This window comes from Eleginops maclovinus, chromosome 12 (assembly GCF_036324505.1).
Source record: "Eleginops maclovinus isolate JMC-PN-2008 ecotype Puerto Natales chromosome 12, JC_Emac_rtc_rv5, whole genome shotgun sequence".
Lineage (NCBI taxonomy): Eukaryota > Metazoa > Chordata > Actinopteri > Perciformes > Eleginopidae > Eleginops > Eleginops maclovinus.
Genome location: NC_086360.1, coordinates 17,444,097 through 17,466,998, shown reverse-complemented (window position 1 = coordinate 17,466,998; position 22,902 = coordinate 17,444,097). Strand labels below are relative to the sequence as shown.

Sequence of the window (22,902 nt, the reverse complement as noted above, 5' to 3'; positions counted from 1 at the left end):
TGTGTTCAATTGTATCCAGCCTTCTTCAACATTTAATAATACAAAGTCAGTTTTTAAACCTGGAAAAGCTCCGACCAAGTATTGCCAAACACAAATCTTTGGCAATGTTATGTTTCTGATGGCCGTGTGCAGTAAAATATTGCACAGTATATGATATGTGACAGCTGCTCTCAGAAGGAGGATGTAGGCAAAGTGTGCAAAAACAGAGCTTCATTTGTCTCCAGTGTCCAAGGCTCTCTGTCCTTTGTGAATCATGTGAAAGAATTCAATGTGTTATTCACATAAAAATAATCATGGATGGTAGCTTCTACCAATGGCGATCAAGGCGCGATTCACTGGAGTGATGTTATGTGAATCTCCTCAGCTCATTATCACCAGTATGAATTTAGTATTGCAGGTCTGAATTTTTCAGATACATTTCCCAATGTAATGGACTGTATGAAGCTTTTTGGTGATTCTGACCCTGAGTAGTGCTAAACTACAGGAGCAACGGGTTGAATTTAACACCATTAGAAGCCTCCTGCTCTCTGCCAATATGAAATATGGACTGGTCTACCCAGCTAATCTACTGATTATGTTTGACTAGGTTACAAACGCATTTGCTAAGGCAAAAGAGGTAATGGACCTTTACCAAACGCAAATCAAACCAACACTGGAAGGCGGCTGTTTAGTGATTCTATAAGAGATTTAGGGGAACATTAGATTGCAAAATGTTAAATACCTAAGGATATGTTTATGTGCAAGGTAAGGGTGTGAATGACAATTAATCAAAAATAGAATCAGAATCACAATATGGACTAGTGCGATATTCCAATCGTAGGAAGTACCATGTTCATTAAAGGATGTGTAAAACACAATTTTGAATTAAGTATTGTGGAGCTGCGGAGATATTTTACAGAGTTAACAAAACATAGCATAACCGATGCTCTTAGAAACACTATAATAATGTGGTATGTTGTAATCATAATGAGAATATCGCTAAATATGATCAATTTCTCCATGTTGTGAGTCATATAAAATATCAGTCAGAATAATCGTAATGAGTTATTTTTTCCAAATTGTGCAGATATAGGCCCTACTTCACGTTACAGTATGGAAAACACTATTCCGTTGAAAATATATGTAAAGTATACTGACAACTCTTACTTTGTACCCAAGAATAGTTTTGACCTGTCTGAGGTCGTTCCACCCGCAAATCCCCAAACCATAGCTCGGTATCCTGTTTATACAGCGTGATGGACTGGCATAGCAGGGTGGCACGTGGCTACAGAGACCATTCAGAGGTTTATTTCCTGGAAATGTGTCCTTGAGCAACACACCAAAACCACAGCCTGCTTTTTGTCTGGAGGGCAGCGTCAGTGCAGTGCGTGTGAAGCGCATTCTTAAGCCGGCGGCGCTATGACCCAGCTGCCTGCTGCCTGCCCAGCTCCACCGCTCCAAGTCTGCAAAGCTGGAGGAGCGCAGGGAAGGAAGTCATCTGAGTGCTGTAGTCCAGTTTGTTGCTGTTGCTGGAATCAGGATATCCTTCCAGCTCCTCGCTGAAATTCCAGGGATTTTTTTTTTGCTGGTTGTTCCCCCTCCTCCCCCTGAAAGTAATCTCCCCGCTTGTCGCTCTGTCCCCGCCGTCCTCTCTTGGACTGTTTCTCTACTAATACTTTCAAAAGTGTGTTTCGACCGCTGGAAAACAGGATTTGACAACTGTGATTAATTTGTTCTGCTTTTCGGCACACATTCCGTCTTTCGGTCATTTCCTCTGGATCGAAGAGAACAGATTGGACAACGTCTACCCGTGTTGCGCTGGACTAATGGTGTTGCTACATACACGGAGGACTTCGGTTCGGAAAAGTTTAGGAATTAATTTTTCCTAAAACACAGTCCGGTTTGGTGCTGGAGGGGCTGACTGCGTGAGGAGTGAGGAGGGAGTGGGTTCGTAACGGACTCGTACTTTGGATTTACGCACAGGAACCTTTCCCCCAAACACTGTCAGTCGACACCATGTGTCTCTGATTTATTCTACGACCTCAACTGTGGATTTAACCGGTGTACGATTTGTGTTGACTGGGCTGTCTCCCCGAAAAATTGCCGCAAAGCTGAGACTCGCACATCATCATGCATCGCTTCTTGGAGAAAATCTGCTGCAAAACAGAGGGAAGTCGAGAGGCAGCATGACTTGCGCTCTGGATTTCTTTGAATCTACATTCCATTCTCGTATAATATCTTAATGCTGTTCAATTTTGGTTTACAAATATGATGAAATGGCAGCCCCGGAAGAAGGTGAGTCTGGCTGAACATTTTCTTCCAATTATGGCGATAAATAACGTTGTGTTAGAGCACAAGTTGAAAAGAGGTGGCTCAGTCATAGACTGCTGCTCTTTCTATTCGCTTACTACAAATTAGGGCTATAGACAGCACTGAGCAGATCAGCAGTATGTTGTAGGTTACTTTACTGAAATAATACTTCAAAAATGATGAGCAAGTTTTTATATCATTCATTTGAAGATCTTTCTTCCTATTAATACATTTCCCCCTCTACTATATTTAAATGATTGTAAGAGAGGCAGGCATCAGCTGTTGTGCACTGCACTAAATACAACCTATACTGTTCATGCATAGTGCTAATCCAGGTTATGACATGTATTGCTATTTAAATGTTTTATACTCTGACCTGTGCTTTGTATGATCTGCACTTCCTTAACAACATCATAAAGGCTGACATTCTTTATCTGTACTTATCAATAAATCAGTGATTCATGTATCCTGTAGTGAAAATTTGGAGTTGTGGGCACAAAAAGTGTTGGAACCAGGGTTCAAAGAAACGTATGCCTAGTCGTATATGTAGAAAGTGAAACATTGCATCCTACTAATATTTTCACGTTCAAGTTTGAGAATGAAGTGGCACCCCCCTCCTTTGATACCTACATTTTTTAGAGGACTCTGTAAGAGAACTAAAACATGTTCCTTGGTTTTCTTTTTTCTACGAGTACACACATTTTCTTCAACAAAAGTTGTATTCAGCATGCATACTTATTGCCCCATTTTCGTAGCCTTAGAGTATTACAACATGGAAAATGTCTGAAAATCATCTGGGGTCTATAAAAAATGGTAGAACTGAAATGCCTATGGTTTGGATTTTAACCAGCAGGGGGCACTTGTCTGACAATAAGCAGCTTCCATTTGCAGAAGTGGGCTTTACACTGGTCTAAAGTGAAAGAAAGAAAGATGAAAGGATGGGCTCTATCAACGTATCACATCATCCTAATCTTTATTTTTCCCAAAAGACTTTGAACAACAGCAGTATAAATGCTGCAGGATTTTTTTCTGTGTGGCCTAGATTGTACTGCCTTGTCAGCGGAGACATGATGATGTTGTGTCTGTAACTACCCAGTATAAATAGCACTGGTTACACATACAAGAAGTAGTGTAACCACTACTACTGTCACTGTTTGTAGCTGAAACCCACTTCAGTGTGTGCGATCTAAGTCATTTACCATCTCTCTGACTAAATTAATTTCGGTTTGTCGTTTGTTCCACATCAAATGTCATTAATGAGGATAATCTCATCGTGAAAGATGAGATGAAAGTAAATAATCAAAACCAAGCTTCTTAATGTTGAATTATCTTCAGAAAAAAAAAGAAAAGCTGTGAGCATGCCCAAATGATTTCTACAGCTGTGCAATGTATCTGTCAGAATCATCCCTGAGACCCCCTTTGAGGACTAAAAGCCTTTTCCCACTGTAGGAATTGATTCGCCGCCACACTGCAGTCATATGAGCTCACTTATCATAAAAGTAACACTGTCCTTCATGTGCATATTCTCTTTTCATCACAGACCTTTAATAAGGTGAGCAAACAAGTGTATCAAATCTGGTGACTATCATCAAGGAGGGGAGTATTTACTGCGTTTTGTGTGATGTTGATTAATTAACTTGTTGGTCATGTTGCATGCAAGATGCATACATATGATCAAAAGCAGGGAACACACTGACAGGGCAGTGAACAATGTTCCAGATGACTTGGGTTCCACGTGTGTGTGTGTGTGTGTGTGTGTGCGTGTGCGTGTGCGTGTGTGTGTCTGTGTGTGCTTGTGTGTCATTGTGTGTATGCTTGTGTGTCATTGTGTATGTTATTGTCTATTTACCCTGGCCTTATGCTAGTCATGTCTCCTGACTAACATATTGAACAAAGTAGGTAGGACGCTGGAATAAACACAGCTTTTGTGCTTCGCATAGTAAACAAATTGATTTCTGTTGAAAGCAGTTGTCTCTTCTAAAAGTGCACATACAATGATGTCACAAAAGATCCTTCAATTTCCCAATCTTGCTTCTTGTTTAAACACTTTTCAATCTGTCTCTTTACTCCACTTGTAGTAAGATGGGAATCAATAGAAAGTGTAGGAGAATCAAATTGATTCGGACTGAGTGTCCTGTCCACCTCTTCATAATGGATTACACTAATGAGTCAAAATTACAAATCTGTGATGTCTAAGAGAAGAGAGAGCCATTCCCCTTAATGTTGGGTAGATTGCTTATCTGTTCTGGAAAGAGGAAGATAGTCAAATCTCTTTCACTGGGGATTTGTGTGATTCACTTTTTTAACTGCTATTTTGATGTAGTTGCTCGGAGCACCTGAGCCAATTCAGAGAGAGTGTCTATTACACAGCATTTAAATGTGATATGGGAGTTATATGACTCAAGGCTGCCATATGTTTTTGATAGAGGTTAGATATGCCTATATGTATGGCAAGTGACAATCAATACTTTAAGAGGAGATTGTCCTTCTTGAAGGCCAAGTGCAACAAAGCCCTTTACCCTCCAAAGTAAAGAGCCACGGGTGTTTGTGAGACTGAGGAATGCTAACATTAGACCCATGCTGTGCCTGGTAGCATATGTGGGGAAGGGTGGGTGTACAGCAGCGGCCACTGCAGTCGTCTGTGGTCAGGTTGTATTAGAGGAAGGTAAGCATTAAAAAATGTGGACAGCACCTGTCCTGAGGGGAAGCTAACTCGTTGAGTCAGGTAAGAGATGGCAGCAAGCCTAAAGTGCACTGAGAGAAATGAAAGCCACCAGGTTGCATTCAGAGAATGAAGAACCTGTGGGATTGCGGGTTTTTAGGACTTTGGATTCCTGTCCTGTGTTCACATTAGCCTACATGAATTATGGACTCCAGTGGCTTGGAAAGTTTCCGTGTGACTTATATCTGCCTGTATCAGATGGGTTTAACCCTGAGTTCAACTGGGTTTTTTCTTTGTCCAAGGTTTTTTATGCAACAGCTGAATAACATTTAATTGTTTTACTACCAGATGTTTTTTTTTAAGTCATCTATTGTTCATGTATTCAGAACTTCTCACAACCTGTTAATTTGTTGGGTGGTCTCATATTACGAAGCCAGGCTTTGCATTTGGAGTTCACATTATGCCCTGTGGCAGTGTGACCAAGTCAAAAGGAAGCCACTGTTTGTTTTTGTGGTTGTGCCAGATGTTTCTGTGGGTTCCACACAGTTGACATGAGGCCTTCTCACCTGAGAGGGACAGGATGCCCTGCTCATGTTTCTGTGGCCGGGCTAACAGGGAGACAGAACTTTTATCATCAGCGGGCGCACTCTTACATTCTGACCATGTTCATTGGCTTTTCACTTCAGGGAGTTTCTCAAGCTGCTTTTCCTCTTTGATTTGGTATTATTTATGAGCTCTCCTTCGGGGGGGAAAGGGCTATCTCTGCCTCCAGTGCTCGGTCTGTCCCTGTGACGTCTCCTGACTAGCAGCAGCCCAGCTGTTATGGAATACATTTACAACAGGGGAAAACCCATCAGAATGTGAAGAGAAGCACTGCAAGACACATCTGAGAAGAGAAGAAAGCGGGTTAGGCTGTCAGTGGGGGAAGAAGTCACTTGGGAGAAGAAAGTGCTGGACATAGATTGAGATACTGTACATCAGGGAACAAATGGAGACTAGATTGTAGGATTGTAGGAAATTGGATATTGAGCAGAAGAATTGCTGTAGACCTGTAGACAGACAGGATCTGAGATGGTTGGAATTTGAGGAAGTGGGAGAAAATGGGAAAGGGTTGGAGGCTGGAGAATAAGATGGTGCAGGAGATTCAGAGTTTAGGAGTGAGAGGCCCTAGAGTGATGCAGCAGGGATAATTAATGATAGGGCGTGATGGCACCTGCTGTTCCTGATGCTGCGCAGTATTTATTGCCCAGCATGCCGAGTGGAACTGGATGCGGCTGTGTGGCCAGCCCCCTGGCTCATCCTCATGGGGCCTGAAAGAAAGGTGCGGGAGCGTGGGTTGGGTCAGGTAGGAGGGCGTTACGTGGGGAACAGCGACTCAGCAATTCAACTGAAATTGATGTGCTGTACTCGCTCTGTTGATCCCGGTCCACCGCCTCCCAGTGGGAGAGCTGGACAGAGATGGAGGACAGGAAGAAGAGCAAGGCCTTCCTACGTCTTATCGTGACGCAGTGGTCTGCGGTACGCACAAGCTGCAAGTAGGCTATATGCTCGGTAATGCCCTCTTGGGAGTCCACTGTCAAAACACAAGAGGAGAAACAATAGAAACAATGGTGACTGGGCCATCCTGCTCTCATTAATCCTCATTCCTGAGACCTGCAAATTCCTCTGAGTGTTGAGATAGATTTTTGGATAGAAAGTGGTAAATGCAAAGATTGATTTATGTGTAGAGCGATCCATTTGTAATGTTTTCCTGCAAGCCTCAGAGCACTCATTTCTGATTTGCTACAGCTTTCCTTTACCCCCCAGTGGTTCTGTTTGAGCAAATGGAGCAATGTTTGAGTTTATTGAGGTCATTGTTCCAGAGGTGTGGTCAGCTGCTTGCAGGGCTCAGGAGGTGCCTGCCTCTGGGTGCCTCCACCGGGGAATAAAGCGGACCTGACTTGATGGACCACATCAATAGGAACACATTTCCTTGTTCTATGAGGTGGAACAGGCCTTTGCAGGACTTAAACTCTTTTCTTTTCGTTCTTTTCATTGGTTAATCTTCGGTATTATGTACTCAGTCTTGCATATTCTGAGAGCCAGGGTTTCAGACCTAAGCTGGCTAAAACATGTTTTGAATAAGGGCTGCCAGTGGCACAAGAGACACATCCCTTCAGCGTATGGCTTTAAAAAACATGCACACTTTTCTCTGTTTCACAACATTTATCAGAGTACAGCTGCCAAAACCGCAGTCCCAACATTCCTTAACTCAAAAATGGACTGGATCCAATGGGCCGGGCATCGTATCAGCTCAGGCTTCTGGGCTCGCAGCTGTCTCGATCCTACTCAGTGCTGTGTGTTGTGACAGACATTTGCTGCTAGTGTGTTCTAAAAAAGGCCTGGGATCCAGCCTGGATGCAGACGTGTGAAGAGCACCACTAATACCACCTTGCCTCATGCTGACGCCCCTAAATCCCACTAATTCCATCTCTTCTTTTGTCAGAGATAGGATTCATAAGCCCTTCTTTGAAGGCTCAATTTTCCAGGAGTGTGTCCCTGGCTTAGCTGTTGGCTTCATGTGTCCAGGACTAAACATTTCATTCCTCAGATTGACGGCCTGGTCTGGCACCTGAGTGGTCAGTATCTAGTCCTTGAGTAGATTATTGATGATTATATTGACCGTGAAAAAACAGAGTCAATTAACCCCTGAATGTTTATGACCACTGTTGACTTGTATAAATGGCGCATATTAAAAGAGAGAAGCAAACTGGATTAGCTTGAGCTTCACTTTCTAATTTAGAAAAGGAGTAGGTGCTGTGCAATGTTTTTACAGTCATACAGTGTAGCAGACACACACACAGACGGCCTCAGTGGAGTGCTTCTCCAGGGGTCACAGAAACAACCAAGCCCAGAGCAGATTGTTTTAGTTCCCCTCACCGTCACTCTGGCCTATCTGGCCCTACCTCTCCTTAGTTTTCCTACCATGCTGAATACAGTGAGGGTAGCTAAGAAAGGTTTTTACTGCTGGCTGTAAAATCCTGCAGGAAGGAAGGAGAAATGGTGCCGAGCAAGACCCACTGAGCCTTTTCCCCCTCTGTCTCTCGAGGCTTGGTTTAGCTGCTGTTCCCTCTCGTAAGTTTGGATTTATTTATATGAGGCTTATACTGGGATACTTATGTCAGGCATATGTTTATAGTCACTAAAATATGTGGGCCAGGAGCGCTTCAATATACTCCATGGGCTTGTCTCCTAAGGGAGATTCATGATTCCAGCACCCTTAACTAGGTAGACAGGCAGGTGGTGACTGACAGGCATGCTGAGATAAATTCAGTAATGAGGACTACAGAACAAACCTCTGAGGTCTACCTACTGTGCTCCCCTATCTAAAATGATCTCACGCCTCATATATTTTATATATTTAACTAGAGGTTCTGTTGCAGTCTAATAGAGCCGTAGCTACTTACAATATAATTCTCTCTTTGCCTCCTCCCCCCTCATCGCTCAATGTGTTCACCCCAAAAGTGTTACCTCCTGTTGTGCATGTTCTCGTGGTTGTCTGCCTCTCAAATAAAAAAAATGTTTTTGGTTATTGTTTGTTTGTGTCACTCTCTGCAGCCTACTTTTGTGGATGTGACTTGAACCTTAATGCCTACCCCACCCTCCCAGCTCCAGCAAATTGCATTGCCACATTTCTCTAAATGAGCTTTTGTATAGAAAACAAAGATAAGAAAGATCTGTTTGTGTGTCCATGAAGGCCAACTTGTTACTCTCTCCTGCTGTGTGTATTTTTGCATTTTAAAATGCCCTTATTTTGAGTTAGCCTGGAAGTTTCTTGGAAAATGATTGTCTTGACAGGTGGTATCCTTGTGTCTGATAGGAAATGATATATGGAAACGGTGCAATATTATCATACATCAGAGATGGAATACTTTACCTTCTACTTCTCTCATGCAGCCAGGGGGTCAAAAGTCAAGTCAAAGTTAAAGTCCACTTTATTGTCAAAGTTTCCACATGTGTTATACATACAGAAAATTGAAATACCGTTTCTGGCAGTCCCACAGTGCAAATATAAAAGAACATATAACATAAAAGATAAGAGCGTAGAAAAAAAAGGGGGGGTAAAAAGGGGTATACAAAAAAAAAAAAAAACTAAGTAATATATAGGCCACATTAGAGCATGTATTTTTCAGCAGTCTGGAGAGTGCTCCAGTTACCAGTGTGAGTACTTAACTGTTTAAATATACTGTACAAGGCAGGACGCGGCTACAGGGGCGGGCCAGACACTACACAATGTATTTGGTATGATGTTACATTATTTTAACTAATGTCTGCCTTAATAGCCATGTTAAAATGTGTTTGCCGACTTCACCACCTGACTAGGTGTTCTGCATGATGAAATTAGAAAATGTTTATTGCTATGAATGCTATTCAGTCTTCTGCTATAAAAACTGTGTATGCACTCGGTCCAGCTGCTTGAATGAGGGCTGTAAAAAAAGATACATAATCGCTCATTGGAAGAAAAGACTATAACTTGGCACACAGCAGTTGGTGTAACGCTTCAGGTGTGAAATCACTCCCCCAATTTACATTTGGGAGTATGTGAGCCACACTTCTCTGCGTTTTATGAACAATGTTGTCTTTTTCAGAGAAGGCTGCATCTGCTGTCGCGATATTTCCCAGGCATAATGGTGCAATAGTGTCTTAGACAGAATAGTATAGTTCAGCTGCCCCATTAGATCTGTATAAAGCTAAGGCAAAGCTCAGGTGTGGAGATGCTGACTCAAACTGCAGTGCCTTGTGGAATAATGAATGGATATTTTGTGCTTTACAGACACTGAATGCCTTTTGTTTGTTGTTGCTGGGCAGTACACTGCTTTACAACACTTCCCTGGGGACATTATTTTACCATAGCCATGGCGGCTGGCATTTGGACATGTGAAATTATGTATGCCTGTGTCTGTCAGTGAACATGACTGCATGTGTCCATTGTGCTCTGAGCAGCAGCAGAAGCCTTCGTACATCAGGTCTCAGTAAGGCTGCACAGTTGAACTCACACATTTACTTCTTACCTGGAAGGATACATTTTCTTTTTTCTTCCCGACAACTGGGATGTTGTATTATTTATAGCGGTTTATTGCACAGAAGCTCCAAAGCTATCATCTTGAAACTCATATGTATTCATATTAGGTTCTCTATTGCATTATAGTTGGTTTGAGCTAGGCTGTTGACATTTACACCACCATGTCTTTTTCCCCCAGCTTTCTTTCACTCCATCCCCTCACTCCTCCATCCCCGCATTGTGCTGCTGCTCTGAGCTAACAGAAGAGGGCCTCAGGCATAGCAGGTGCGGGCGGCTGTGATGGTGGCTCTTCTGACGCACACACACATGCATGGAGACACTCAGGGGAGACAGGGTTGGCTGTGGTACCGCTCTCAGTAAAATGGCAGACCAGGATTGTTTGTTGGAGAGGAGGAAGTGCCCAATGCTAGTTGTGTTTTGTGGTCGAGAGTGAGCAGGTGTTTAGAAATTAAAGCACTCCTTCATGTGCCAACATGCTCTTGGTCCCGATGGTACGATTGTGAGCTGGTAAAATCCTGTGCGGTGCAAATCTGTTGACAATGTTGGGTGTTTCGCTGCCAGTTTGGGTTTGAAGTGTGTCTTTCTGGCAAAAAAAACAATCTAATTTAATAAGTTGGTTTGTGCCTGTTACTGTGATTCTACAGTTGATGAAATTACATGGCTTAAGACCTTTACACACCAATAGAAATATTGGCCTGGATGCATTGTTTTTGGAAAGATAAGATATAAAACAACTTTGTTAATCAAGAAGGCATACTGTCAAAAACAGTATGGAAGAGGCGTTACACATATGGATTAATAGTTGCTTTCATCTTTCAGCTGTTTGTCTTTTTTATTTGTTCATGCTGTGCTTTGTTCTGGAAAAAATATTTTGACTTTATTTCTAATAAAAATGAGAGACTAATGTAATGGCTGTGTGATTGAGCTGTCAGTGTGATGACTGTTGGCGAGACAGCTTTGATAAAATACTTGGAAATTTTTTCAGCTACAGGAGTAATAATTAGAAACTGATGAAAAATGTTGAACAATAGCAAAATTGCTGATCAGTGTGCCGCTTTTCCTCACTGCAGAGTACATGTGAGACGTGTTTCCTTCGTAAAAGGAGTTTGTCAGTCGGAGCAACAAACAGACAGATGGACTGGCAGGTTGACAGATAATGGAGATGCGAATGTGGCGAGCGACACTCCTTCTGAAACACCTCTTTGACTGTTATCACTGCCACTTGTCCCCATTCCCATAACGAGACACTCATTTAATTCCCCATGCTCGTTTCCTGAGATGACGGAAACTGTTGCCCTGGAAAGGAAATGGCTTGTATCAGACAACGTACATAAAACAGGAAGATGTTATCCATCCAGAGCGCATTCTGTTGCTCCCATCAGCTGTTGATGCACGTGCTTAGTTGTCTCAATCAGAGCGCATCTTTAAGTGCTTTCCTGTTTGGGAAATTAGCGTCAAATGATCTTGTTTGAGTGCCCGTCTCATCTTGGCTTGTGTGATGGTGAGTCCCGGGGGGTGTGTGTATGAGGATTCAGATCGGAGGTTGTTGAGAGGAGGGGGAGTTATGAAACCTGATTAGAATATGGTTTGAGTTAATTAACTAAGAATCTTTTTTCCCATTCCATCTATCTTTTTGTAATCTAATTACAGATGGTGGTTTTCCAGTTCCTATCATATGAAAATGTAACTGGTCCCATGAGGACGAGGGGGGGAGGCAGGAAATGATACCCCTCCTATTCACCCACCCACCTCCTCCTTCACCTCCTGGTCTCATCCTCTTAAAGCTGTGCTGAGGCGCTAACAGATGTGATGTCAGAGCAATCAGTAGGCTTTGTCTCCGTCAATGCTTAGTTTATTCCACCGGGCGCTGTGAAACTGACACCATGTCTGTCAAAGATCCTGTATGTGTCTCGGCAAGTGCAACAGAAACAATGACCTGGTTTCTACATGTGTCATAAGACTCTTGCTAACACCTCCACATGTTATGTTTCTGTAGGCAACAACTCACCACGTGACTAGCTGAAAGTAAATTGCATCATGCTTTTATTTTAAGGAGAATAATGAGACCATTGTGATTTGATATTGTTACAGCGTTGCGGTAATAGTAGCAAATGGTGGGCTTGAGTTTTCCAGCTGCAGTGTGGACCCCAGACATAATTAGGAACAGATGGCGGAGGACCTCTCATATTAGTTTCTGTCGTACTTTCTTCTACCGGCTTTGTTCTGCCTGCTTCTACTAACTTCTGTATATCTCTCAAACTTCTCCGAGTGAAGTAAACTTCTTAGTGCTGACATCCCATTTTGTTTCTGCTTGTTGAATATCTGAGCAGCTCTTGTCATGGTAGCTGATTGGAAAGATCAAGAGCTGCTCTTCAACTCCAGTCTCTTTCTACAAGAGAAGTTAAAGGCCAAAAATGCAATTCAAGCATTTCTGTCTACCCTCAGAGATGACACTCATATTAGTGCCAACGCCTTGCTTTCCTGTCTCACATATTTTTCTTCCTTTTTCTTCTTTGTCTGAATTAAAACCCCTCATCTCTCCCCATCTACCTCTGCATATCCTCTGTACTCCATCTTTATGTCAGTGCCTCTTAGGAAGAAACAGCCTTTAGCTGTAAATTGGCCCATTTCTCACATTTCATTTCCGAAAGTTGAAGCAGGTAGAGAGGAGTGGGGGGAGAACATGCTAGCCAAGCACATTGGTTGAACTGGGAATTCATTAGTCTCTCAGGGCCTTTGAAACAAGGGAATAAGAGTTTTTCTGAAATTAGCCAGAAATCATGTCCTTTTTGTTGCTGTGCGCTGATCAGCGCCTGTACACAAGCCTCTTATACACCAGTCATGAAATTAAACAGAAGCAGGCAGTTAACAGAGAGCATTTTACAGCCCAGCAGACTCAGTGCTTTCCTAAGTGAAGAAAAATATCAAGACATTTCCATTATTCCACCAATGTGTAAGTCCATAAAAGCATAAAATTAGATATCTGTGGAGCATAAAATTAATTCTGAGACCTCTACAAAAGGTCAAAGGATATTTTCGAACTAAACCCACGATTAGCTCCTTGTTTGACATACAATGTTAATGCTTGGTAAGAAGTTACCCAGTGTGGAATTGGTATGTCCAGTCACACATTAATCCAGCTTTGAAGTCTTTTAAGTCTTTTGTGACCTACTAAGGATTAGTGATGAATTTCCCATATTGTTCTGATGCGTGTACATAACATTTGAGACATCATTGGAATCCGTGGTTGCAGCGCTTTTTTGCCGCTGTGGCAATCTGTTCGCGCTCGCTGTCCCATTTCCCTGTCGCCACTTTCCGCTATTGGAGATTAGGGGAGGAAGGGGAGTGTAGCAGCCAATTACAGTTATATCTTTGTCCACTGACTGCAGCCCCTCTCCTCAGTCAAAAGAGCAACCCTCTTTTCTCAAGCAGCCCAATTTGTCAAGATCACTCATTCAGATTGGTGTCATTTTTTGAGTGGGGGCTGGTGTCTGCCTTAAGAGAGGAATGATTATGGCAGAGGCAGATGAGAAGGCAAAATGCAGATGATCCTTAATCTCTTTTGAGGAGTCGCACCTCCTCTTGCTTTTCTTCACCTCTTTATCTCATGATCCCATTTCCTTTTTGTTCAAGGTCTTCCCGTTGTCCCGTTGACCTCTCAATTCTTTCTCCTTGATTCCGCTCTCTCTTGATCTCCTTCCTACTCTTCATTATCTCTTCTCTTTCTGATTCCAATTCCCAATGTACCATCGTCCCATTTTCGTCTTTCACTTTCTCTCCGCTTGGCAGCAGATTCCTTTAATGTGTGGACCACACTTCACCGACCCTATTTAAATGTGTAGGCTAATCTGGGCTTTCATTAGTTTGTGTACATGAATATTGTATGACTGGTTCTCCTGTGCTAGCCCAGATTAGTGCTCAGTTTTTTCCCTTGGTTAATTGAAACCCATTATAAGTGACTGCAGTCAGGAGTCTTGCTCCAAAAAGCTTCTTTCTCAGGCTGCTCTGATCTCCCTTACCCTCCTCGCCCCTCCCGTCAAACCCAAAGCCCGCTTTTCAAATGGACACCAATCAAAAGGCTCTTCTGGGAGAGGCAGAGCAGAGTGTTGGGAAATGAGGTTAAGTTCGCAGACTGACCGACCTTCAATATTGCTACGCCCTTCCATATCAGAATCTGACAGCCCGTGAGAGTGTGGAAAGGAAGAGCTTGGTGGGACGGGTTGTAATTGGACTAGGATACCAGAGAGTAGATGAGGCATTTAAGACTCCAACCTGTCTATTTTCAGTGCATGAAGGGTCTGAGATGACACATTCATCCGTGAATATTTTTTGACAAGAGATTCTCCTTTCGTATGCAATAAACAACACAACATCCATTATCAGTACCTTTACATCCCGTATTCATTTTGGGAGGCAGAATCCGAACATGTAAAAAAGGTCAACACTGAGTTTCTAATTTTTATGCTCTGTATTTTTTTGCTGGTAGTTAAAATCTTCAGAAGAGTGTCTGTGGGGTGCTATTTTAAACAGGCCCCTCTCCCCTTCTCTATCTGATCTTGTGTTGTTACTTGGGGACATGGGGGGTTGAGCAGAGTGTGTCGAGACTCTTTGGAAACAAGGTCCTCCATGTTGCCCCTGGACACGTTCCCCTTGTCAAGCAGCTAATTTTATGCAACCCTCATCATGCCTTTGGTACAGAGAAAGAGACGGAGAGAGATATTATCTTCGGGGTAGTGCCAAAATAAGAGAATGAAATTGAGTGGAAAGTCTTGCTATGCATAAAAGCAAGCGGTATATCATTATGGGAGCATGTTTTCCTGCCTCCATCCTCTTTCCTCATTTATGATTTTGAGACTGCTGTTGATGGTCTGATTCCCTCTTTACGTGCTGGGAGGTTGGGAAATATGCGAGACGTTTACACATCAGCAGAGATGGATAGATATGTATAGATGTGTGTGTTTCACAGAGTGCATCTTGAGAATGCCAGTACCTGTGGTGAGTGTTTACTCAAACCACAAGACTCTCCCCATAATTTCATATATTTTCCACACCTTTATTTCTCTGTCAAATATCTGTTTTTTCTGCACTTTCTCGCAGCTGTTCCGGTTTGAGCAACAGAATTCTATTTTTTACTTTGACCTTGATGATGTTCTGCTGACACATTTGTGTGTGAGAGTCGCATTATTTTTCAAGCTGAATACTCAAGCATTTTCCTGTGCTGCAAAATACAATCATGTCATTTCCTTCCTACTTCCTTTTCCTCTTCTCACACCTTTCCCCCTCTCTAGTACCACATGATGCTTCAATGCTGGCTTCAGGAATGGAAATGAGATGCACGGTGGCACTGTGTCAAAGAGCAGCAGATTGAACATTAGCCTGAATGGTCCAGCAAATGTTTTCAGATTTTTTTATTCAAATTAGCCGAGACTATTGGCACAGGAGCCAAGGCTGCAGAGAGAGCTCGGCGGTGGACACCTGCTCCATTAACCCCACATGATGTGTTTGGGTGTGATTGCATGAATTATCACAAGTACAAGATATAATTCTGTGTGTGCTATTTGTGTTTGCCTCTGTGTCTGTACATGTGGCCCATGAGAGCATAAAAATAGAGAACAGAAAGTAAGATTTATCTGCCTTTAGCATCTGATTAGTTGTTACGTGGGGTATGTCTTCTTTGTGTTTGTTTTCCCAAAAGCAAAGTTTTCCACTTTTAGTCTTACATTTAGTCAAACAATGAAAGCAAACCTGAGCAGAGGGAGGGCTGGTCCTGCCTGACATCAGACAGCATTATTTATGGTATGTGTGGCTGTCGTTGGTATTTGACTTATTGCAGGGTCACAGGATGTGGGTGGATTTAGATGGTACTTTATCACTCTTACCTCACCATTCTTAATCAAGTCACGTCCCACCCTGTCACTGCGCTGGGTCACCTCCAGTATCTGCATCTGTATCTGTGTGTTTGTGTGCTTGTGTCTGTATGAATAGAATATACTGTATACGTGTGCTGCACAGCACCACTTGATACTATCGACTTGGACCACACACACCATTTGCCTCCGGACGCTGATGTCATTTGGAGACCAGCAATCAAAGTCTCGTGTTTATGTGCAAAATTAGAGGACATGACTGGATGCACTGAATATATTAGCTAGTTCCTGACAGTTGATTCATGGCAGAACATCCCCTCATACCTTCCCCTATGGCAATTAACACCAGTCTACAAGGAGTGCAAGGAGTAGACTTAATTAACTTAGATTAACTTTGGATTCGATTTATGTTTAACATTTCATTTTGTGAAGTCAGTGTTGTGCTTTTAAAATGGAGACATACTGTAGATCAAACCATTGAGTATTAGCATTCATCAAAAGACAACACCATGATTTAGCATTGCACTTATATGATTGTGTAGGTAAGGACTAAAGTTAAAGCAGCAGAACCAGATGTATTGTCTTTTTTTATTCCACAAATCTTTCTTACTTTTCAAATCCTCTGACCTACATTACCAACAATGGTAATGCAATTCAACCACTGACAGTTCTGATGTGTTGGGTTTCTTGCAGTTAATACAGCCTTAAGCTGCTAGCCTCAAGCTAAGATGAGAAGCGGGCTACAGAGATCTGATAAGTTAAATCACTTAAGGCAATTTACAACATTTTGAGCAGCTCCTATGGTGCAAAAAGCGTTATACATCTTTTATACTCATATGCCGTAATACTATACAACCCTAGACCTGAAAACCGACTTTGATGTTTAAACTCGATCGAGTTCCCCTTTAACTTGTAAGACGAACTCCTTGATGATCTACAACTGTAATGTAACACTGTCACAACAAGCTCTGCTCTTGTGTGGATCTGGGATTATATGTCTTTACAGTATACAGCATATCGCCCACAGCCCTCCCTCTGTCCTTGGTTGGTTTGTTTGCGCTGACAATGGCTGCCCTGTCCCGCTTTTAACCTTAGACTGCAGCCATGACTGATGGGATTCACCAGCCTCCTTCCCGCTTCACCTCTCACCGATGATATATGTGTGGGTAGAACTGTACCTATCTAGTTTGGGTGGGGGGGTGGGGGGGTTGAGTGGGCCAGTGTTTGTGGATGTGTCAGATCTTTGACTTTGACCTATACTCTTGTGTTTTGTTTTCTTCTGCGGGATTTGTCTTTATGTGATTTAACTAGGAGGAGAACAAGTGTCTGCAGCTTTCCATCACACATGTGGTTTGACTAAGTCTCGGCTGACTAGATATCATGTCAGGCGGGTATTAAATGTTTAATGCTAGTGGATGTAGAAGATTGCCTTCTACTTGTCCTGATTAAATATTTAGGGGCTTCTGAATGGTGCATTTGACATTGCTAGGTGCTTAGGGACCCTGTTCGCTGTGTGAAGTGTGGGAACATAACTGACTGCCAGCTGTCTGTTTGGCTATGACTGGGGTACAACTGGGACCTCTGTGAATATAACTGGTTGCAGACCCAGAATGGGAGGTGAGAGGCGAGGTTATATTTAGCCATGTCCTTCCACAGGCCTGCTTCCTCTTTACACCGCTCACCCCTGCCTCTGTGTGAGAACCTTTGCTTTGTCCTTTTGAATATATGGGACACTAGACACGGATAAAACTTAGGTTGGCATACAGACCCAATCTAGATGTCTGCAGACAAATGTGAGCCATGTATTTCTTAGTTTAACTTGATGGAGACAGTAAATGCTGCCAATTTTCATAATACTGTGAAATGGAGTATACATTAACCTACATACATACCATACATTAACATTAAAAAAGTTTTTCAAAGGAAAGGGATTGAGTTTATTTCAGTTTCCATCTGGAAAAACCACCGTGGCTCAAGTACAAAGACAGGCTTGGATTAATATTTTAAAATCAAAGAGCCGCTCACGCACCAAATGGCATAATCCATTTACCTGACATCTTAGTCCACACTCAAAGTGGAAAAGATGGCAAAGCAGCAGTATTTATCGGGGTTGCTGATAATTCTTCATAGGGGACGCTGACAAAAATTGTTTGGTATATAAATAAATGAATGTGTAATGTAATCAGATACTTTGTCAGTTCTTTGGCTGTCTGGTAGATCAAGTGCCTTCATTTTCCCTGTGCAGATTACAGCAGCGTTATACTATTTGATATTTCAACAAATTCTCTGAGCTTTAATATAAAATACCAGATAAATCTTGCTATCATAAAAATAATCTTTACAAGTACATTGGTTTATATCTATTTAATAGATCGCAGTAGGCATGCCAATAAATGTGTCTGAAAATAGTGAGTGTGACAATAGAATGAGTATGAAACCGCGCAGAGTCGGCTAGAAAAGAGAAGGATTTCACAGTGTCTGAAAATGGACATATAACTTTATGTGTCCCGTTGGGATGTGATCTGCAGAGGTCTCTTCCCTGCTTACCATATCCTTCATCCTTGGTAGCAGTAAGAGGTGTAAGTATATCAAAAGCATATCCTGACATGGGACCCCTGGGATCGACTCAGTAGACACCTGGTCGCACCACAGATCACTTAACAGCACTGGCTCACACTGGCTTCATTGTTCTGGGAAGCTCACAATGGAGTGATGCACATGGAGGCGTATTCTGCAGAGAGACACGATGCATTCCTCTGAGGTTACGATGTAGCGAACGTCCTGGCACTTTCTCTAGCGCACACATATTAAAATCCACATGGCGCATACAATCCAATAGTGTGTCACCCAAAAACAGTTCTGGAACTGCTGAGATAAAGAGAAGGCAGGCAAACTGAGTCCAGCTGGAGAACATTCCCTCGGGTCCACAGAGGAAAACAAAAAGTAAGCTAAAAGCATGTCTGACTTAGCCTGTCTGCTTGGCTGGCCTGTTGGACGACCCACAAAGGGACGCGGGGGATTGATCAGAGGAGAAGAGGGCCTTCACAGGAACAGCCTGGAGGCAGGAGGAACCTTCTACTCCACAGTCAAATATACTTCTGAAGAGACAAATGCTCTGAGGATGAAAGCAGACTCAGATGTGATCGCTGCCTTAGCTCTGTAATGCCACGCGATGTACTGTACGTAGATGCTTGGATAATAGTTGGGTGAAAGTCTCTGCATGTGCTCTGCTGGTGGTTGGCTGGTGCTTGTGTTTGCTGGACACACCCTAAATACTGTACAACAGATAACTCCAGTTCTTGGAGTTATTTAGCGGCTCATGAAACTACAACTGTCAAACCAGCCAAACTCTCTGAGTACCATAGACAGATGTGCTTTCATGTTTTTGATGGGAATAAAAGGCTTTAGAACTCTGTGGGGGCTAAACTAATGATTTAAAGTGTGACTTGTTGTGGTTGTACACAAAATAAGCAGTTTTCATGGCTGTCTTCACCCACTGTCTATTCTTTACAATATTCTAGAGGTTTGTGGTTGGACTATAATGCTATTTTCATTGTGTGGTTTCTTGTTTTCGCTGGTATCTGTTTGTTTGTTGTACCATTCTCCTCAGGAATGCTGTTGGGTCTGCTTTTCATTAGCTGGACTGCAGTAGGGAATCTGACCCATGATTTAAGGAGGGGTGGGAGGGGTTAAAGCACGTATGCTATTGTAATCCTGTCGTTCCTCTCTCTCGTAACATTGGTCTGAATCACAGCTCATTAGTGTTCCTGTGATCCTCAAGCTCTGAGTCCATCAAATGTGGGGTGCTGCTAGTTAATATGTTAATGAATTAACTGGTGGACATATAACACAACACTAACTAACTTATCAAACTTTATTTTTGAAGCACCAAGGGCTGCAGCTATCTTATGATAGTAGTTTTATTCTACCTACTCTTAGTATTGACATGCAGTGCGGGTAATCAACGTGTGTGTGTGTGTGTGAAAAAGCCTTAATGCTAAGAATTTGCATTGATGATTTTTACTAATCAAATGTCTTGAGTTTTTGAGGAATGGTAATTTAAGCTCTAGATGCACCAGTAAATTGGCTTTAAATTTCACCATATAAACTGCACCCCCCTCACCCCTTACCCCCGACACACACTCACACACACCCAAGGCAAACAGGGATGTTGTGCCCAGTGTTACGGAACCTTGCTGTGTGGATCAAGTCAGGATAAGTGGTTAAAGTATGAAGGAGGCCTTATAGGCCCTGTTATGGCTGAATGGTTTAGCTCTAATCCGATTGAGCACGCTGGGGAGACTTGATGCGGGCATCAGGTCCTCACAGCCAGACAACCAGCGTGCTCACACCTGCCACTCCATTTCACCTAAATGTTTTAGTTGATTACTGAAAGTAATTAAAATTTCTAATTATATCTGATTCACCATCAAGTAGGATTTGTAGAAATACAGATTGTTAGCTTGTTTTGTTTTGGCTCAATTACCCACTTACCTCCCGTGGGAGCTGTAGCTCGTAAGCAAGCTCTGCCAGCTCGATATCTCAAGCAGCTCCCCATGCCCCCCGCCTTAACACCTGCAAGCATTCACATTAGGTCTGCCTTTTGGTCAGTGGGACTGTATAATGTTGTATGGTTAGAAAAAGATGTTTTTCTGGCCCAGACATTGCTGAAAGACACTAATGAATATTCAGAAACTGTGTCGCATGTACGGAAACAGAGGAACAGGGTAAGTAATTCAGAGAAGCATGTCATTGGGGTTGTTGAAGTTGGACCAATCAAACCCACAGAAAACATGAGGAGGATTCTTGAATAGTGAAAATAAGGAAAGGAGTTCTTCAGATTAAAAGTGAGGAACCAGTGGTGGTAAACGTGAATGGCAGAAGCAATCCTCTAAAGCAATCTATAGCAGCCCATCCAACCTTGAAGGAGCTTACAATAGCTCGGGCCGTTTCCACAGCATTAGCAGTCTTGTGTGGGATGCTGTATAATCTACCTGCCAGATTAAGATGACATGGTCATTGTCTAGAAGAGAGAATTGAATTATGGTGTGTGAAGGGGGTTTAAATGAGATTATGGGGAAAGAACTCATCCAGCATGCGTGAGATGTGCAAAGTCAGGAGCTCGGCACGACTACACTACACACACTCTCACTTTTACTCATGCAGTGTAAGCTATTTTGCATACACTTAAGAACCAACACAGAATATGTTATTGTACACACACACACACACACACACACACACACACACACACACACACACATGCACACCCATACACATTTAGCCCATATTCCAGGTCACACTGCATTGGGGCTCATATGCTGCTTCCTCAGGAAGAGATGATGATTTCTTTTCTTCTTTTCTTTTTCGAGTAACAGTGCATCCTCTGTCTGTGACTCTGTTTTCAACTCACTAAAGTGTTTACTGCGTTGCCTTGCTAGGGTTCCCCTAACACAAGTATATGGGCTAATCCCCAGGAAGAGTGTGATTAGCCTAACAACTCTGCAGCATATTTAGTACATGTATCTGCTCTGTTTAAGCGCAGCTAATCTCCTAGCATCCCCAAACTGCTGAATACTCATGATCCTCCCTCTTCATGTTTACACTTAAACTCTATATCTCTTTTCATGTTTTTCCTCAGGCTCAGGCTGTTTTTTGCTTTCCCATGGAAGCGTGGCAGTGTATGTGTAGGCTGAGTGCATGCATGTGTGTCTACCTGTGCATGTGTGTGCAGGGGTCTGCTCTGTGTGGCAGTTTAATTCCTTTGGATGCTGTTATCTTAGAGGATGAAACTGAGTATGTGTTTCCCCTGAGGGACAGGAATATGTTTAGAGATGCTGCAGCAGCAGCTTACCATTTATATTATCATCATTGATCATCAGGTGATAGGACGCACAAAATGCTCTACAACAACAGTGATGGTATCAATTAATCACATTTACAGTATTGTGCTCTGTTAGATAGGATGTGATGTGTGTCTGTGGCTGTACATCTATTAATGGTAAATGGATTAGAATTAGCAGATGGACTGTATTTGCATTAGCCACCCGGGTGATAACACAGACGGAGTCAATCTGGTGTGCAGGGCTGAGACCAGGTTGTTGCTCACTGGGGTAGAGCCAGGCCAGGACACCCTGTCTGGGACTCACAGCAGCAGGGGGCCCGGGTGGGGCGGAGTCCAGTCTGTCTGCATATGGAAGCTAATATTAAAGAGGTCAGTAGCACATTGGTTAAGTGGAACATTGGATTTGAGTTGCTGTGTTTGTGTAAAGATTGAAACAGGCAGATGAAATTGGACATTTTACCGTGGTGCTTCTCTGCAAAGGTGAAGAAAGAGAATATGACAGGAACATAAAAGGAGAGGAAGAGGTTACAAGTGGTGAAAGGCAAGCACAGTGAGAGGAGGGAGGGCATGTGAGGGGAGCTCACAAACCCAAAGCCCCTTGCAAGTGTTTTGGAGTCAATTAGTTTTCTTCCTGATATATTCTTGCCTTTTCATTTCCCTTTGTTCTCCATTCTCTTGCTTGGTTATCACAGTCCCAAGCTCTCCAAAAACACTGTCACAGTGTTTTCCTAGACAATGCTTGTGTTTGTGTCAACCAACCATCACATTCCCTGCAGAGATGGCCAAATCTTTTATTTTCTCTGTCTGTGTTCCTAATACATCTATTCCACCTTGCTTTTTTGCTTTGAAAATATATACAGCATGCTTTCAAGAAAACATTTTCAATGATTGTGGGTGCACAATACAGCCAAAAGTTGGGAAAACACATTCTATTGTACTTTTCCTGGTGCTTGACCTGTTATTACTATTTGTCCTATGCATATACAAATGCATATCCCCCTTATAGGCCATATGTATTCTTCTCCAATATTTGCCCTTTACAATACCATTCAGCTACTGTTTTCTAAATGCTAATAAATTAGTCTTGAAGAGGTGAGGCAAGCCAGACTGCTGTGATTATTGCTCATCAGAATCCATACTAATCGATGTGAACTAGCATAGTTGAAAAGAGCAAATA

General features: G+C 42.6%; 1 protein-coding gene across 4 annotated transcripts in view; it reads left to right on the top strand.

The window, feature by feature from the left end:
• Nucleotides 1-22,902, top strand: part of LOC134873359 (tetratricopeptide repeat protein 28-like) — a 116,025-nt gene that overhangs the window by 5,934 nt on the left and 87,189 nt on the right. The window contains exon 1 of one of the 4 annotated variants that reach the window (XM_063896892.1): nucleotides 1,615-2,274. The exons of 2 other annotated variants lie outside the window; for them this stretch is intronic. In XM_063896892.1, coding sequence (XP_063752962.1) covers nucleotides 2,248-2,274 — 27 coding nt within the window. In that variant the 5' untranslated portion in view covers nucleotides 1,615-2,247. Of the gene's footprint in view, nucleotides 1-1,614; nucleotides 2,275-22,025; nucleotides 22,095-22,902 lie in introns of those variants that run through there. One more of the 4 variants, XM_063896893.1, reaches the window with a different exon arrangement.